Consider the following 17,986-nt stretch of genomic DNA (forward strand, 5'->3'; position numbering starts at 1 on the left):
ATATTTTCCAAAACAATAAAACACTTTCACCAATAAATTATTATACCTTGTTTACCACACGGCACTGGAGTTAGTATTGGGATTACACAAAGACAGCCAAGTCTATGAACTTAATTAGAATCCATGTAATATGAAAATGGTAACAATTCCTAAACAGTATTTGTACTACATCTGGAATTTTATACTTTTCATCTCCTGTATGGAGTAATGACATCATTGCTTAAATAGTTAATACTGGTACACAAGAGGCATTATGTACCTACTTATTCACTCAGCACTCTCATTACACCAACACCACTTTCATCACCACCTTGCTTACTAATGCCTCTATGATTAATGATTCTATTCTAAGTGTCTGGAAATTTTTTAACTCTTCTTACTTGACAATTTATTTTCCACAGTACACCTTAGCCTTCTCTTATGTCATTTATATTAATATCGAGACAGTATGTATCGATAACATTCAAACAGAAACTGAGGTGTAATGTTCAAAATAAATCACTAAGGAAATGGACTTACAATATATCAAGAGACACTTAGAATATGATACTAACTGTCCAACAATTGGTCTCTCTTTATGTATCAATAATATTTATTGTTGAATAAAAACCTTCCTGTGCCACTACATTAAACTTATGAAATGTATTTGCTTAAATGCAAAGATTAATAAATGCATACTTATACACAGCAGATCACTCTTGTGAGGCCTTAATATCAATTGATCATAAGCTAAATTACACATGGATTGTTATTGCAAGACTTCTGCGTCTCCCACAGCGTATACAGCCGAGAATAATGTACATAAATTATGGCATTGTCATAGGCACTAAAATTCCAAAATGTTATTCTTTCATAGCTACCTGAGATTCCTTAAAAGCAACATGAGTTAACCTAAATTAAAAGTTATTAATCTTTTGCAATTTCCTACTCAAGCTTTCTTTAAAAATAATATTCAGCCAAAGGAATTTAAGTTTGATGTGACATAAATAACTGTGGGATAAGTAAAATGCTTATGATAATGGTACTGTACAATACCCCTTGTACTTTATAAAATATGTAATACACTGTACCAATTCATCTCTTACAGTTACATATCTGAGAAAACATTTGCCTCTATGTTCTTTCATTTTTCATATCCCATGACTCTGACAGTATTAATGTATTTGTTGGTTTCACTGATTTCAAGCACTGATAGCCTGAGGGTATTTGGTACCCAGGAACACTTACAATAAGCTGGGTGTTATCAATGGCCAGGTATGGTGATGGATACTAACCCATTCAATATGATGATGCATTTTATATTTTTCTTGCTCTCTTCAAATGATTTTACATATCTTGGGAGATTTTTTTAACACTGCAGAGGTTTGAGATAAATCATCATTTATCTCTACATTACGAGAGATACTTCCTAAGTCGAAAAAAGGCATCTGAAAGTAGCAAGAATGAACTCAAATAATACATCATCATATTCAGAGTTAAGGGTGGCTTCAGAAACCTTGACCTACCCACAACACCTGGGCTGTCTAGGAAAACCCTCATGTCATAAAAACAGTTCACTGGCAGCTCAAGTATGAGATTTGCTCTCTTTGATCTCTTTGATGCCTTGTAGAATCCTCTTGATGTGTCCTATCTTTGTGATGCCCAGCTCCTTCAGGTCCCTGTAAGGTAAAGTTTGAGAATTAGCAACTGTATGAACCAAAGTACCAAGCAATGACTGAAAATAGCCAAACAACATGAAAACAACTACAGTACATTCATTCATCATCCAATCCTACCTTGCTCCATGAGAAGTGTAGGAGCCCAGGGCTAGGAAAGTTGGTCCTGACATTTAAGATGAGAGTGACCAGCCTCACTCATCCCAGAGTGGCATTATGTGAGCAATAAACTCCAACCATCCCTTGGATATAAACCTTCACTGGCTCAATCCGACTGGAGCGCCATATTTACCTATTAAACCACCAGACACCAAAATTTGGTTACATGGTTACCACCTAGCGTAGTAAATGGTTTCCTGGTGTAAAGGAAACCATTTGGCTTGCCACTCAGTGTAGAGTCACCCACAGGCAGAAGAAATAGGAAAGAATGAAGGAAAGAAAGGCAGAAGAGGAAGTCTAAAGTCACCCATAGGCTGAAGGACGAGGAAAGAATGAAGGAAAAAAAGACAGAAGAGGATGGAAGGAAAGGATGGAGGAGAGGAAAGGGCAGACACCTGAGAGCAGCACTACATCGAATGAGTGGATGGTGAGCGCCCCCACCTACCACAATAAACAACTAAAAATATCTGAAAAGCCTTGGGGGGGGAAAAAAAAAAACTAAGCTTTCTCATGCACATACAAACACCCCAGGTTGAAATTAACCTCCTCTCCAGGCTCAGCAGCTCCGAACCCCTTATGTCGTGTGTGATGAAGGATTCCTGATATTCCTGAAGGTGCAACGTCTCCAACCAGGCCCCTACCTCTTCTGGACCCCACTCCCTCACTTCCCTTTCCAGTCCTCCTCGTTTTCCATGATGCTTGAGCTTGAGCTTGAATAGTCCCTTTGGGTGGTGATGGTGTGCACGCTTTCGTTCACTCTGTAGGAAGAGTTGCATACTTGGTTCAAAACACTCAATGATTTTCTTACTTAACCACCACTTCTGCCAAGATAATGCACACTTGCTCTCTCTCTCTTTATCTCCTTCTCTTAGTACATATACTGAACAAGGATATCTTAGCGAATACCGTTTTTCTTGTTACTCACTTAAATTATACCAGCACACTGTACACAGACACTATTTCAACAAAATGATTACTTAATCACTAACTCATCTGGTCAGGGTTTGTTAAGTATAACAAAAGTTTGCCAACTCTTCCACTGCATCCACTTCATGAACAGGGAATGTCCATCAATATTTTCCATGATGCATCTTATCAAAGTGAATCATATACGGGTAGAGAAGCATATCAAGGGAAGTGTGATGTAAGACATAAAAATATTATGGAGCTTTTCCTAGACTGAATCAGTCATTAGATATAAAGTTAATTTTAGCAGACAAATGTACTGAACATGATGAAAGTCACTCCCTAATTCATGGCAATTACGTTCTACGGCAAGCAAAGAAACGGCAACTCACCTCTTCCTCGGGAACAAAGTGCATGAGACTGTCCTTCTCATGGGCACATTTGAGCACAGTATCTAGACTGGTCATTGCACCCTGCAGATTTTCCACCACTGTACTGCCCATCACCTGGGTAATAAATATGATGTAAATATGTAGTAACCTCTGTGACTGGTGTTAAAAAAATATATATATATATATATATATATATATATATATATATATATGGCTTCTCCTCTCACACTGAACCAAAACATTACTTCCTATATTTCTCCTCTCATATGGAACTGAGAAAAAATACAGAACCCATCTGGATGAAGATTACAAAGCTGGCTACATACCAAGAGATCAACTCACCTGTGGGTCCTCTTTCAGTATGTTGCCCACCTCAGCTTGCAAGTGCCGAATGTTGCACACAAGTTCTGTTGCCAGCATTCTCAAGTTGGGCTGAAAAAAATATATACATAATTACCCACAAACTAGTATTTCTGTGTAATGTTCTGTGACCAAAGGGATTTTTTAAGTACAGATATTCCCATTCTCTGTATATAAAGAAAACTGCAACATAAAACAAAAGGCAACATGTATTACACATGCTAAGACTGGAATAGTGGTATGTTAAGTACAATACTGGAGGGCTGAAATAAGGATGTATCCCTATAAGCCCAGTAAGTTAATACTGACTTTGTTACATACTATAGCTACCGCAAATTGACTTAGGACCCCCCCCCCCACAAGGTATTAAAAAACACAGAAATCATAGTACAGTATATCACAATGTTTGTTTATGAAATGCCATTCATTAATATGAAATCATGTTTCCCTTGTTTTGCATGACCAGTTGGATGCATTTTGGCAGGGAATCACTTAGATCTCTAAAGTAATCTCAGGACATTTCTTTGCACCAAACATTTGTCAGTTCGGTCTTGAGGTTGTCCAGATTGGGTGTCTTCTCTGCCATAATTTTCTTCATCTTTGACCAGCAGTTTTCTATTGGATTTAGATCCGGACTGTTGCCAGGCCAGTCGAGGACCTCAATCCGATTATCCTGAAGCCATTTTGTCTCCCTTCCTGACTTGTGACATGGAACTGAATCGTGCATGAAAAAGTCGCACCCATGAATAGGAAAAAAGTTTAATAAATGATCTTTCAGACCTTGAATGTACCGGCCACCATTCATCATCATGTTCTTAGGAAGAAAGTAGAGGCCTCCCCTTCCCATTTCATCTGAAAAACAATCCCATACCATTACTGATTGTGGGTGCTTAACAGTCGGCACCGTGTAAGCAGAGTCATATCAACTGTGGGAGGCAGGGCGACGAACCTTGGCAGAACACACCTGGAACACTTGAAATGTGCTTTCATCAGAAAACAACTTTCCTCCACTCATCCGATGTCCAGTGTGCATACTTCTTGGCAAACTGAATGCGCTGCTTCTTCATGCGGTCAGTGAGAAGTGGTTTCTTGGTTGTGGTGTGGCTTGGCAAATCTAGCTCCTTCTGCAAGCGGTGTTGGTTAGTTCGAATTGAGACGTCTTGTAGCAGCTGGAGATGCATCCTCTTCAATTCTGCTGCTGTCAGTCGAGGATTCTTGATTACTTCCCTCTTCAGAAGCGTATCTGTACCTCTGGAAGTCATCCTCTTCTTTCCACCGCCATGCTCGTGCTCTGGTACAACATCAGGTGGCAGGCCGCACGCCGCAGCAAGAATCTTCATGACGGTCGACTTTGTGCGTCCAGAACGTTCACAAATTGTGTTGATAGGGACATTATCCTGCTTCCATGCAGTGATACAGACTCTCTCATCCCTTGAGCAGTACTTTCCAGGAATGACAACTTGACTCTAGGAAAATAACAGAGCAAACAGTAATGCATACGAAAAAAGAGGGAGCTGCAAGCTTGGAGCGACAGGAACATATACAGTACTCCCACTATCACTTCTGGGCAAGCACTGACGTGCTGAGTGTTTCACCACCTCCCGCCAACACCAGAGGAGTTGCCACTTACTTCTTGCCCAAAAAATTCACTTGGCAGAGGTGGAAACACAAAGCAAAGAGAGACAACTCTCCCATAGCAATTCTGTGTGTGTAGGTTCAAAGTCAATTTGAGGTGGGTGTACTTAATGGTTCACACAGGCCTGTCTCACTCTGATGATTATTATTCTCTATTCACTTTAACATGGCCTAAAAATGCCATCACTCTATTTTAAATGGGTGAGCTGCAGCAGAGGTTAACATCAGAATATGATACTAACAATGAAGAAGTACTAATGATGTGAAGCTGAGCTGTAGTTCTGACATCTTCCTCTGAGCTACAAGAAATAATGCTGTGAAAGGATGAAAATCTCTGCCAGGTTAAAGTGAATGACCTATGGGTTCAGATTACTTCAAGCAAAGTGCCACACTTACACCCTCAATAACTTTGCTGTCACGCCACACTTTCTCAAGATATCCAAAGGCAGTGGAAGCCAATTCTGTCAGGGTGCTCTCCAGAGATGGGGTGCTGGCTGCTGCTTGCCTCACAGAGATAATTGCAATCGTAACCTGAGAATTTAAATACAGGTTAAATACTGTACACAATACTGAATTCAGTTACAGAATCGTAATGCAGTAAGTATGGCATGTGAGTAAAGGGGCACTGTGAGTTGGAAGGAGAGCAGTCTGATGGCAGAGGACACAGTGATATGGAGGCAGTTTGTAATCACTCCTTCTGGGATTAAGGTATCTGACTAGAGACAACTAGTTAGCTAGCTACCTACCTAGATAGATAGATGGATGGATGGATAGACAGACTGACTGACAGATATTATAGATATATATAGAGATAGAGAGACAGACAGAAGACCTCATTATAATTTGTCTGTTAATGTTCTTTGTTGTATCAAACAGTAACAGCCTCGCCTCTCCCCCCTCCAAAAAAATATCGACATGATGAGACAAGACTATGCAATGGTAACTCACTGATGTAGCAATTGTGGCAAGGACAGGTAGCTCCTCATCAGCCAGGAGTGTAGGCTGTTTGGTCTGGCCACCTGAGCTACGCTGCTTCTCCTCCCAAGCCTTCAAAGACACTTCAAGATCCTGAATGCATTGAAGAAGAGAAATTCTGATTAGACTTTCTTGAGTTAAATGCACACACAGATCTTCCGTTTTATCATATCTAACAAAAACTCAGCTCAATTTCTCATCCACAGTTTAATAACTGAAACAAACTTAAGAAATTAACTGCTGTCTGGGTTGGGATTCAATCACAGGCCAATGTGGTGCAAGTGCATCATTAATCCACCGAGCCAAGAGAAGTACCTTACTCCTCCTGCCTTCCAGATGAAGAGGACTTCTTTTATATACCCAATTGCAAATGTGCCTTTGTGAACAGGAATATCTTAGTGTATAATATACAGGATCTACTGTACTGCAAATAACTGACACAAAGGCGAACAAGTTTTACTGTTTATGTTCCTTAAATCTCTCTTTTTCTTTTTCTGCTTCCAGTAATGGTTATTACAACGGGCCGAAAGCCCAGACTTCCATGACTTAAGAATGTGAAGTTTTTTTGCATTTCTGTTTAGGTCTCAATAGTACTCTACTGTGTTCTGTCTACTGTGCAGCTCATCAATGAATATTTGTGGTAAAAAAAAGAAAGAAAGAAAATGGAGGGGGGGGGGGAGAAAAACATTCAAGAAATAATGTTAACTGGAATATACACCAATTACAACAGAGATGTTAACCAAGTACTACTATGAGAAATGCTTAGAGAGTGAGTGTTGTCTTACCCTGTTCCGACACAGCATCTGGACTCTATTCTTGTGAACAATGCGTACGATACCTGGTGGCTGCGTCCATGCCTCTCCATCGACCTGGATTGGCACACCCTCTTCACCTGCCATAATAAAAGAACAACTGGTTTAAGTCAGGGAAAAATCTTTTTAACCTCTTCAATCTGGTGCCATGCCTTACTGATTTATTCTTGGTATGGTTAGATGATTTTATTCAGCTTTGTGAAAAGTCTCTCTTCAGCTGAATAAAACTATCTGGAGATGACAGAAATACACCACCTTTATGAAAGAGATCATTGGATTCAAAAGGATAAGACAAAGTTATTTATCAATCAAACCAAAAGAACTTCACATACATTACTGTAAAGCTTATTACAATTTATTTCTTTTGCAAATTCAGAATATCTATGTAGTGAAAACTGTATTTCCATTGACTGAAAACTAAATCACTGCATAAGGTTCAGAACAGAAGTAAAACATGGAACAGTACACCCACGATATAACAAACTAATTGGTACCAAACCCTTGACATTAAAGCCGAACACCATGCTGATTGGAAATTTCCCAGGAGTCATGGCTTTTACCAAACAAAGACTGTTAAATAAAGAGCATTGTTCGGCCATACAGTCATACATAATATCATACAGCTAGGTCTAAATGGCTCTTTTTCTCAATAAATGCTCTATTTATGGCTCCTTTCATGATACTGGTCACCCAGAGATTGATGCGGCGTTCTGCAAGATGCGAAGAAATTGCGTGTGTGTGTGTGTGTGTGTGTGTGTGTGTGTGTAATTCACCGTGTAATTCACCGTGTCGGTCAGGATCACTTGATGGTCATGATCGTCAGCTTTTACCCTCCCGGAAGGGAGCTGAGAGCTCATATAGTCCGATCTAAGGGCAAGGCTGTGACCTTCACACACGCACACACCCATCCCCTTGCTCCAGGGGGACAGTAACCACCCACTTCGTCAGTGAAACTTTTCGCAACCTGAGTGAGGCGCGAACTCCCGTCCACCAGTTGGCAAGCGAGAACGTTACCACTGCACCAGCGAGCGGTGTGTGTGTGTGTGTGTGTGTGTAGGGATGCCATGCTGGTCTGTGTTTCCTGCGGATCTATTATTTTACTGAACGAAAATCTGTTAAATGAACACAGTGTTCGGCCAGCTCAAGGTGGTCGTTAAAACTGAAATTCTTTAAACAAGGGTTCTGTACGAGGGCTTATTGTATAGGAAAAAGAACTGCCTTTGATTTAGTAAGCTGCAACACCTTCTCCCAATGACCTAACATCACTTGTGGGTTCTGACTGACTGACAGTGACAAGTGGATACCACATCAGAAGTGCATAGACAATACAACAACGCCATGCCCAAACTTTAACCATGACCTTTGATCCACCAGTGTCATAATCAAATCACTTCTTCCCATCTCCACACACAGTTTTATTTTATTTTATTTTTTTTTTAATTAATGAAAGAAAGAAGGAACTAAAGTCCACGAGCCCGCAAAATGTGCCCTCTAATAAAAAACAAGGACACGATAACAGAGAGACAAATTCAAGATCCATCCATTTCGAGATGTCTGGACCAGGGTTGGATCCAAGTACAGTACTTGTACTTGGTACTTGGACTTAAGTACAGTTTTTCATGTACTTGTACTTGTACTTGGAGTTTAAAATTTTGGTTGTACTTGTTCTTGTACTTGCACTTAGACCCTGAGTACCTGAAAAAATACCAAGTACTTTCAAGTACAATCAAGTAAATTATATTTAACAAAAATTTATATATTCTATTGGCCTTCATAAAGGTATTATTAAGAAGACTTAATATTCTGTCATAGATGAAATGGTTTGATTAATAAAGAATACTTATATTCTAATACGCTACTTTCAACCTTAATAACTAACCTTTAGAATGTGACAATCATTTAATTTCCTTCTTCGAAACAGGAGCACTTATGTATGGTATAATGTACTTGTACTTAAGTACAATGACATGTACTTGGACTTGGACTTAAGTAAACTGGAAAAAGTCTGTACTTGTTCTTGTATTTGAAAAATTTCCAGGTACTTATGACTTGGACTTAGGTAAAGTAGCCTGTACTTGGACCCAACCCTGGTCTGGACACACTTTGTTTGAAGGACTGGAGATTGCAGGCACTAGGAAATACAGTAATACCCCAATATACAATACCCCTAGATGTGATACCCCGGCTTAGTGATGGGGGTACAAATACCACCACATCCCGATAACCAATGGCAGAGCCCTGGCCCTCCAATGTTGCGTCCACAGGCGACAGGCCGCAATTTTGAATCACGCACGTTCCTGCGGCCAGCTGAGCCCACCCACCTCCCAGGATGCGCAGACGTGCTTGTGCAGGCCCCACAGCCATTGATCACCCCGCACTCACCCATATCGCATCAGCCATCTCAGAGTGAGGATCTTGCTTATGCTCACCCACCATACATCATGCTGCACCACCAACATTATGCAAGCTGCTGTTGCAGTGCATCATAACTGCGTTTGAGCAGTGCCGTGAGTAGAGCTGTGATACTAATTGTGTGTGGAGTGCGATACTGTGTGATTTTTAGCCCAGTAAGTGTGATAATGTCTGGTAAGGGTGCTCTGTGTGGTGGGGCTAGTGGTGGTGCTAGTGGAGGCCCTAGTTGTGGTGGTAAGCTGCCTGCTAGTGGTGGTGCTGGTGATGTTCCCGTGAAGCGTGTACATAAGTCTGTGTCACTAGAGGTGAAACTGGAAATTCTTAAGCGCCACAACAAAGGCGAAGGCACGTGCGCTATTGCATCGGCTCTCTACTTGGCTCAGTTGGCTGTCTCCACCATCATCAAGAAGTAGGTTATTAAGGCTGCTGCTGGGGAGGTTGCACCATCATCCGCCCTCTGTATCAACCTCCAGCGACAGCCTGTGATGGAGGAGCTGGAGCGGATGCTGCACATGTGGGTGGAGGATCAAAACAGGCGCAAGGCACCCATGAGCCAGGCAATTATATGCACTAAGGCTCTCTAGCTATGGGATGAAATAAAGGTCAGGTGGGATCTTGATGATAGCGAGACCCTTAAGGTGAGCCATGGGTGGTTTGACTGGTTTAGGAGGCGAGCAAACCTCCACCACATGATGATGTACAGTGAGGCAGTGAGTGCAGATACGGTGGCAGCGGCAGTATTTTAGTTGTATTTACCTACTTGTGATATACAGGAAATGAGCTACGCTCGTGGGGTCCTGTCTCTTTTTCTTGTTAAGTCAAATTTTGCTTTGAACTAGTTTAAGTTTTTAGACTGGACGATCTCTTTGTCCAGGCTGTTCCACGGGTCTATGCATCTATATGGAATATTATATTTCTTGATATCCTTCAAACAACTTGGCTTTTTCAGTTTCATTCCATGTCCTCTTCTTACTCTCCCATCCCATACAAACAGATAATTTTTATCAATTCTATCTATTCCCATCATAGCCCTGAACACTGTAATCATGTCTCCCCTTTCTCCCCTTTCTTTTAGTGTAGGCAGGTTCAGCTTTTCCAGCCTCTCTCCGTAGGACAGATCTGCCAGGCTGGGGACCATCTTGGCTGCTGTTTTTTGTATTCTCTCGATCTTATTTATGTCTTTCTTCTTGTGTGGGGACCAAACTACTGCCGCATATTCCAACCTGGGGCGGATCATGGCTACTATCAATTTTTTCATAATTTCCTCATCCATGTAATGGAATGCCACTTGTATGTTAGTCAAGAGACTGTACGTCTCTCTAACTATCTTGTTAATGTGTTTTTCCGGTGACCAGCACTCCCAAATCTTTCTCTTCTCTCACTTTTTTGACTGGTTCATTACCCATCATATAATTCAGTGATGGCCTCTAGATAATCTTACCCATTTCCAATATCTTACATTTTCTTGCATTAAATCTCATTTCCCACATCTGGCTCCAACCCTGGATCCTATTCAGGTCTTCCTGCAGCATTTTACAGTCTTCCTCGACTTCTACTCTCCTCAAGATCTTTGCATCATCAGCAAACAGACTTGCATAACTGTTCACTCCATCTACCATACCATTTACATAAATCAGGAACATTACTGGCACTAACACCGAGCCCTGTGGGACTCCACTTGTTACTTCCCTCCATCCGGACATCTTGTCCTTTATTACTGTCCTCATTTGTCTGTCTATCAAGAAGTCACACATCCACTCCAGGATGTTTCCCTTCAGTCCTCCTATGTGTTCCAATTTCCACATTAGTCGCTTGTGGGGTACCTTGTCAAAGGCTTTCTCCAGATCTAGATACAAACATTCCACCCAACTGTCTCTCTAACACATCAATCACTCTTGAGTAAAAGCTCAACAAGTTGGAAACACATGACCTTCCACTTCTGAATCCAAACTGGCTCTCAGCCAATATGTTCATCTCCTCCAGGTATTTTATCCATCTGTCTTTCAGGATTCTCTCGCATAATTTTTGCAACTACGTTGGTCAGGGACACTGGTCTGTAATTCAGGGGTTCTTCTTTGTTTCCTCACTTATAAATTGGTACCACATTGGCCCTCTTCCATTCCCGAGGCACTTTCCCTTCTTCCAGAGAACACACAATTAAATCGTGAATCTTATCTGCCAGTTGTTCTCTGCACTCTTTCAGTACCCAGATAGAGATTCTATCCAGTCCTGGGGCTTTCCTTACATCTTGAGTTTCCAGTAATTTATACACTTCCTGCACTTCCACTTTAATGTCTTTTATCACTACATTTCTAGTCACACCCTCCCCCTCCACAAAGTCCCTTTCTTTAGTGAAAACCGATTGGAAACATTTGTTCATTTTTTCAGTTTGCATTGCCGCGTCTTTATAGACCTCTCCTTCTACTTTCAGTTGGGTGATTCCTTCCTTTTGTTTCAATTTGCCATTAACAAATCTATAAAACAATTTGGGTTCTTCCCTACATATGTCAATTATACCTTTTTCAAAGTTTCTCTCTTCCTCTCTGCGTATTCCTGTATATTCATTTCTAGTTCTTTTATATTCTTCCCCTGATTATTATTACCACTCTTTCTCCATTTGTTCCATGCCATACCCCTTTCTTTATTTTGCTATCATGCACCTTCTGTTAAACCAATCCTTTTTCCTGTTTTCTTTCCCACTTGCTCTTGGAACATGTTTTGCCACTCCTGAATTATAGATATCTAGAAAGATATCCCACTTCCTCTGCATCTCTCTTGTTTCTCTGAATTTTCTCCAATCCACATTTTCAAAAAATTTCCTCAATCCTGTAAAGCTTGCTTTCCCATAGTTGTATATTCCCTGTCTATAAAACTCATCTCTTGGCATCACGTTCCCTTTTATCATCTGGAACTCAATGACCACATGATCACTTTTTCCTATATGACGCTGATATTTTAAATTTTCAACTACATCAGGTTCTTTAGTTAGTAGTAAATCTAATCTTGCTGGCGTGTTGTCTCCTCTGAATCTAGTCTCTTCTTTGACCCACTGGATCATTACATTACTCAATGCAATATTTAATAATATAGTGCCCCATGAATCTTCATTGCTTCACGAGTTCCATCCTCCAAGTTCACCTCTTTACAGTTGAAATCCCCCATCATAATTATGTTATTGCTTTTCTCAATCACTTTCTTGAGATAGATAACCACATCTGACGACATCTCCTGATATTCATCGTCCTTCCATGCCCTTGTCTTAGGGGGAACGTATACCACTGCGATGTCTCTCTTGCCATTCTCTCCGGTTTCTAGTTTCATATTTATCGCTTCGGCTTTACCCCTTCCCAGTTCCACATTTTCCACAGTGATGTTGTTCTTCACTGCTATCATCATTCCTCCTCCCGTTTTTTCTTTTCTGTCTCTTCTCCACAATTTTTATTTGCCATCTCCCATAAGGATGTCAATATCCTCTCTTAACTTCATCTCTATAAAGCACATGATATCTGGTTTGTGAAACCTCAAGTAATCGTTGATTTCTAACCTTGCCGATATTAAACCGTCAACATTAGAATATGCCACTCTCCAGTGGCGGATTAAGGGTGTCTTGGGCCCAGGGTGGTTAGGCAATCATGGGCCCCCCTGACAGGTGACACACACACACACTCATACATTGCCATTAATGAATTTAGAAATAGGAATTCAGGAAATAAAGTGAACAAATGTGATTAAAAGAAGTTGAACTAACCTCAAAAGGGTACAATTATATATATAAAAATGTCCAACTGCCGCCAACAAACTTGCATGGGACGCCAGCTGATCCAAAGTGTTTTGCTCATGTCGATGTGAGTACGTGACTAATCAAATTGTATAATTATTAACACTAGGGAAAAGTTAATTATTTAATTAAACTCTTACTTGTAATTCTTGCCTGAATTAAAAGGATTCATAAAAATCCTTAAACAAATGAAATAGTATAACGTTTAATTGTACATTTTGATGACAGAAAACTGATATCGGGAATTTAAGGAGTAACATAGTTGAATATCTGGTAGTGGTAACAACCTCATACTCACATTTACGTGATTTAACTATACCAAGAGATTATATGAGTAAATTTTACTTATTATTTATTCAAGAACTCATTTGCTAAATTATCATTCATTCATTCATTGCCAGACGCCATGTATCCCAGACGGGGTGGCCAACGGCTTAGAGTTAAATGTTTTACAGGGAGGGGCACTAATCCTCCACCAACCCCACTTGACACGTAGGGATGCCAACAGCATCTGGTGTTCCCAGGCGGTCACCCATCCAAGTACTAACCAGACCCAACGTTGCTTAACTTCGCTGATCGGACGGGAAGCGGTGTACTCAACGTGGTATGGCCGTTAAATTACATTCTAAAAGTAACATTAAATAGAAAATAGCAAATTAGAAAAATTACTGGCATTTTGTATGGTGGGAAAAATCAAAAATCAGAAATACGACTGGCAGTCTGGCAGACTGTATGGGCCCCCTTTGGGCCTGGGCCCATGGCGGCCACCCCTAACGCCTCCCCCTTAATCCGCCACTGCCTGGCTCCTGGACTGGTACTTAAGGACCCTAACCCAGCCTAACTTTGAAACCCACCTAAATAACTCCCTACCGGACATGCATAGCACCCATTTAAACCTATTTAAGACCCTATTCACACCAATAATGGACATAAAGCATGAAATAAATGAAAAGGAACCAAAGAATGAGGAATTACAAGTGACTGTACCTCAGCCAGGGTACTTACAACATGTCTGTGGCCACCTTCTCTAAAGCTTTGGCAGTGGTGAAAGTGCTCTTGAAGCATGTACAGTAATCCAGTGTTGTGCTGCACTTAATTCTTTGCACTGTGAGTTATAATAATATTGTTTAACACTGCACATTGTTCTTAACTGCACCACGCCAGTTTCAACCGCCAATTTGTACTCCACAGTTAATCCTTTGTACTCTAAATTCTAATTTCTTAACACTGCACAACACTGTAAATTCCCGTGTGGTCCAGTGGCGAGGTATTGCAGTTTATTCACAAAAAACGAGCACGTGTGGCTTCCACTGCGATAAACATCTACTCGCGATCGAAGTTAGGCAGTAACTGTTGGACAGTGTTGGTGACGGGGAAACAGAGTTGCCTGATCACACAGCCACATTACCAAACTCCTCAATTTTCATTACCAAATTTAACATTTCATTACCAAATTTGTAAAGCTAGCATTTATTCTTCACTAATTATATATATATAAGTGGAAATACATGAAATAACTCTCCTTACAATTAACAGCATATTAATTATTTTCATGCTATGTAGGCTAGCAGTTTAATCAGTGAGAGCAGACAATCCACCACCTCCATCCTGTGTATCCTAATACATGTAAAAAATCCATTTTGTAATGCATTATTCTGATTCATTACCAAATGAATTTTTCATCACCAAACTGGCCCACATTTGGTAATGAAAAATACCAAATGGCAACCCTGGCAGGGGAGGGGGGAGGGGGGAGGAAGGAAGGGGTGAATGGGCCATGGTGTAAACAGCTGTTCAGCGCCGTGTGGTAATTTCAAATTACGGGTGGGAAAAAATTTGGATTTTGGGGGGATTTTTGGTCTTTTTCTGGCCATTTTTGGGTTCCAAAGGTCCAGGCCTACAATGTCCGGTAAGTGGGGTGTCCAGAAAGTGGGAGTCCAGATAGTATGGGGATTACTGTACATGTTAAATGTACCCCAATATACAATACCCTGCCTGACGATGGGGTTTTACCTAACTAATCACATCGTTAAACTGGGGTATGCCTGTACAGACAAAGGGAGACAGTTCCAAAGTTGACCTGTTGCATACATGAAGGACTGGGAGTAGTGGTTAACTCTTGCATTACAGAGCTGGACAGACAAGGGATGAGAGCTTGTTGCTAGACAGATGCTACGCACCTGCTGTAGCGGTGGAGGGCTGCAAGCAGAGAGGTCAAAGGGGCAGTGGCCATTGAAGTAGCGACAGAAAAGAAAGCATTCATCACCCAATCCTATGTTGTCCCATGGGGAGTGTAGGAGCCCGGGGCTAGGCAAGTTGGTCCTGACATTTACGATGAGAGTGACCAGCCTCACTCATCCCTGAGTGGCATTACATGGGCAATAAACTCCAACCACTCCTTGGATATAAACTTTCACCAGCTCAATCCGATTGGAGCACCGTAATTACCCACTAAACCACCAGGCGCCAAAATTTGGTTATATGGTTACCACCCCGCATAGTAAATGGTTTTCTGGTGTACAGGAAACCATTTGGCTTGTCACTCAGCGTAGGGTCACCCACAAGCAGAAGGAAGAGGAAAGAATGATGGAAGGAAAGACAGAAGAGGGAGTGTAAAGTCACCCGTAGGCAGAAGGACGAGGAAAGAATGAAGGAAAGAAAGACAGAAGAGGATGGAAGGAAAGAAGGATGGAGGAGAGGAAAGGGCAGACACCCAAGAGTAACACTACTTCTGGTAAGTGGATGGTTAGCACCCCCACCTACCACATCTAAAGAGGTAAATGTGCCAAGTTTGACCCACTGGATCAGGCATTCATGAGATATTTTGATAATGATGCATACAGTACACAGAAAACGAGCTGATCACAACAGTCATGCCTTCAGTTTCACTAAAACTGGGCAGGTGTAAAACAAGAGGCAAACCTTGAATTCTTCATTTCTGTAACTTTTGAACTCTGAAGATGGAATCTGTATAGTTTAAAAATGGGAGAAATAAAGAACTCAAAGCTTTCTCCAGCATTTCCCCTCTTACCCATTTTATCACCATGACTTACCAGCCTCCCCAAGTATGGTGATCTTGATGGCAGAGCACTGAGCAATGCGGTGGTGCTGAAGGTTGATGATGCGTGATGCTGCCATCTGGGCTGACCCGAACACTGCCACCACCTCCAGCACTCGGTCATCAAAGCTAGGTGCAAGGAAGCAGTCGTCCTCCTTTGTCCCTCCCCAGAAGTTAGTTCCACCCATGAAGCTATGTGATGGAAAGGCATAGGCAAATTATCTTTTTACTTAGTTGTACTACTTTAAATCTCAGAATAATTATGCATTCTTTTGTAACTCTATGCTATGACTGACTTGAGACTCCATATTCTCATGGGTACAAGATTCTCTAGCATCTCTTCCCTAGTAATTTATTTCCAATATTACACATTAGTATTCAAATGTATACTGCCTTTTAAATATCAATAAAGTCTGCATGAATAATGCACAAGTAAATACTATATCAATGTGGTATATGCTGAAATCAACCGGAGATGAAGAGGGACAAGGGAGCTTCCATAACCATCAAAATAAAGCCCAAGGATGAGTGTAACATTATGGAGACACTGAGCACACCTTGGAATGTTAAGGACAACGATGCCTTGCAGTGACGGCAGAGGGATGCGTTCACCATCACACTCCAACTGCACACGCTGGTCAAGGTTCTTGTATGTTTTCTGTGAACACCAAGCACAAACCACACAGTTAGTCTAGGGTAAGACAAAAGTACCAATCAATCTCACTTTCTGTCCTTTAAGGTGTCGGGGCCCATGGCTAGGATACCACAGTCCAGTACAGTAAGGGTAGATAAATGATCCACTTCTCTTGCTGGCATTATATGACTGATAAACCACCAGTCACCTCCTGGGGATCAAACCTATGTGCATGGCTAGATTATTGCTCCACTAAGGTGCTTAACATTTAAATCACCAGGCCAAATGGATAACCAAGAAAAGAGTACTTATATAAGCACAGACCATGTCACTGGTTGCTGCTATCTCCCAGTATTGTCTTCTGAAATGTCACAAAAAAAAAAAGAATCACTTTGGGTACAATATGATACCACAGAGTAGCATTAAAAGTTATGCCATGAAAATTCAATCACACAACATACAACCATGCCAACACAGTTAATACACAGAACTCTAATTTACAATCTCACTTACACAAAGCCACTCCTTGGAAGCCAGAACCCCATACCACATGAAATTCTTGGTGCGAGATCGACACTTCTCTGGATGCTCTTCACGCTTATTGTGGAAGTCTAGAGTGATTTTGGCATCAATACCAATCCCAAAGTAATTGTTCATTACACACCGCTCTGTGAACCCCTCCCTGAAACAAAGAAAAACTATAATAGTAAAGCAAACAGTGAGAGACAATTCTATATCACTCGCTTCAAGGTACATGGGCCAAAGACTAGGCTACCGAAGTTTAGCAGATGCCCAGTCTACCTCTCTCTAATGGTAGTACATGAGATAAACCTTCAGTCACCTTTTAGGGATAAGACCAATGCATATGACTATGGGTGGTATTCTTGTGTCGTTAGGAAGCTTACTAACATCTCTTCCTTACCAACGTGTTTCTGATTCTGCTCCATTACTATATTCTTGTGTGTTATTCTTGCAATCTATGTTGACATTAAAAAGATATAATGATAATATTAAAAAAAATGTTATTGATTACTCAGGAAAATAAATAGTTATGGAAGGGATGTTGGGGAGCCTCCTTACCCAATGACAATACAGTATAAGCCTAGGCCATCACTCTGACTGGGACACTTGTATAACTCAACTGAAGGATATAAACAGGCCAGATGTAACTAAATCTAATAAGAATCCAGATTAAGGTCTATTCACACAT

General features: G+C 41.0%; 1 protein-coding gene and 1 non-coding gene across 2 annotated transcripts in view; both read right to left on the reverse strand.

Moving 5' to 3' along the window:
- Nucleotides 1–1,564: 1,564 nt before the first annotated feature.
- Nucleotides 1,565–17,986, reverse strand: part of LOC145417576 (diacylglycerol kinase delta) — a 172,708-nt gene continuing 156,286 nt past the window's right edge. The window contains exons 19-28 of the mRNA XM_080286282.1: nt 17,290–17,458; nt 16,700–16,800; nt 16,138–16,334; nt 6,868–6,974; nt 6,056–6,175; nt 5,504–5,638; nt 3,455–3,544; nt 3,113–3,226; nt 2,358–2,572; nt 1,565–1,658 (exon numbers count right to left, since the gene is read on the reverse strand). Coding sequence (XP_080142408.1) covers nt 1,565–1,658; nt 2,358–2,572; nt 3,113–3,226; nt 3,455–3,544; nt 5,504–5,638; nt 6,056–6,175; nt 6,868–6,974; nt 16,138–16,334; nt 16,700–16,800; nt 17,290–17,458 — 1,342 coding nt within the window. The remainder of the gene's footprint in view (nt 1,659–2,357; nt 2,573–3,112; nt 3,227–3,454; nt 3,545–5,503; nt 5,639–6,055; nt 6,176–6,867; nt 6,975–16,137; nt 16,335–16,699; nt 16,801–17,289; nt 17,459–17,986) is intronic.
- Nucleotides 13,584–13,702, reverse strand: LOC145417666 (5S ribosomal RNA). Its single transcript, XR_013900531.1, has one exon. It is a non-coding gene; the product is annotated as a 5S ribosomal RNA (ribosomal RNA).

This window comes from Coenobita brevimanus, chromosome 110, assembly GCF_032717465.1.
Source record: "Coenobita brevimanus isolate Jiangsu-jjx chromosome 110, ASM3271746v2, whole genome shotgun sequence".
NCBI classification, from domain to species: Eukaryota; Metazoa; Arthropoda; class Malacostraca; order Decapoda; family Coenobitidae; genus Coenobita; species Coenobita brevimanus.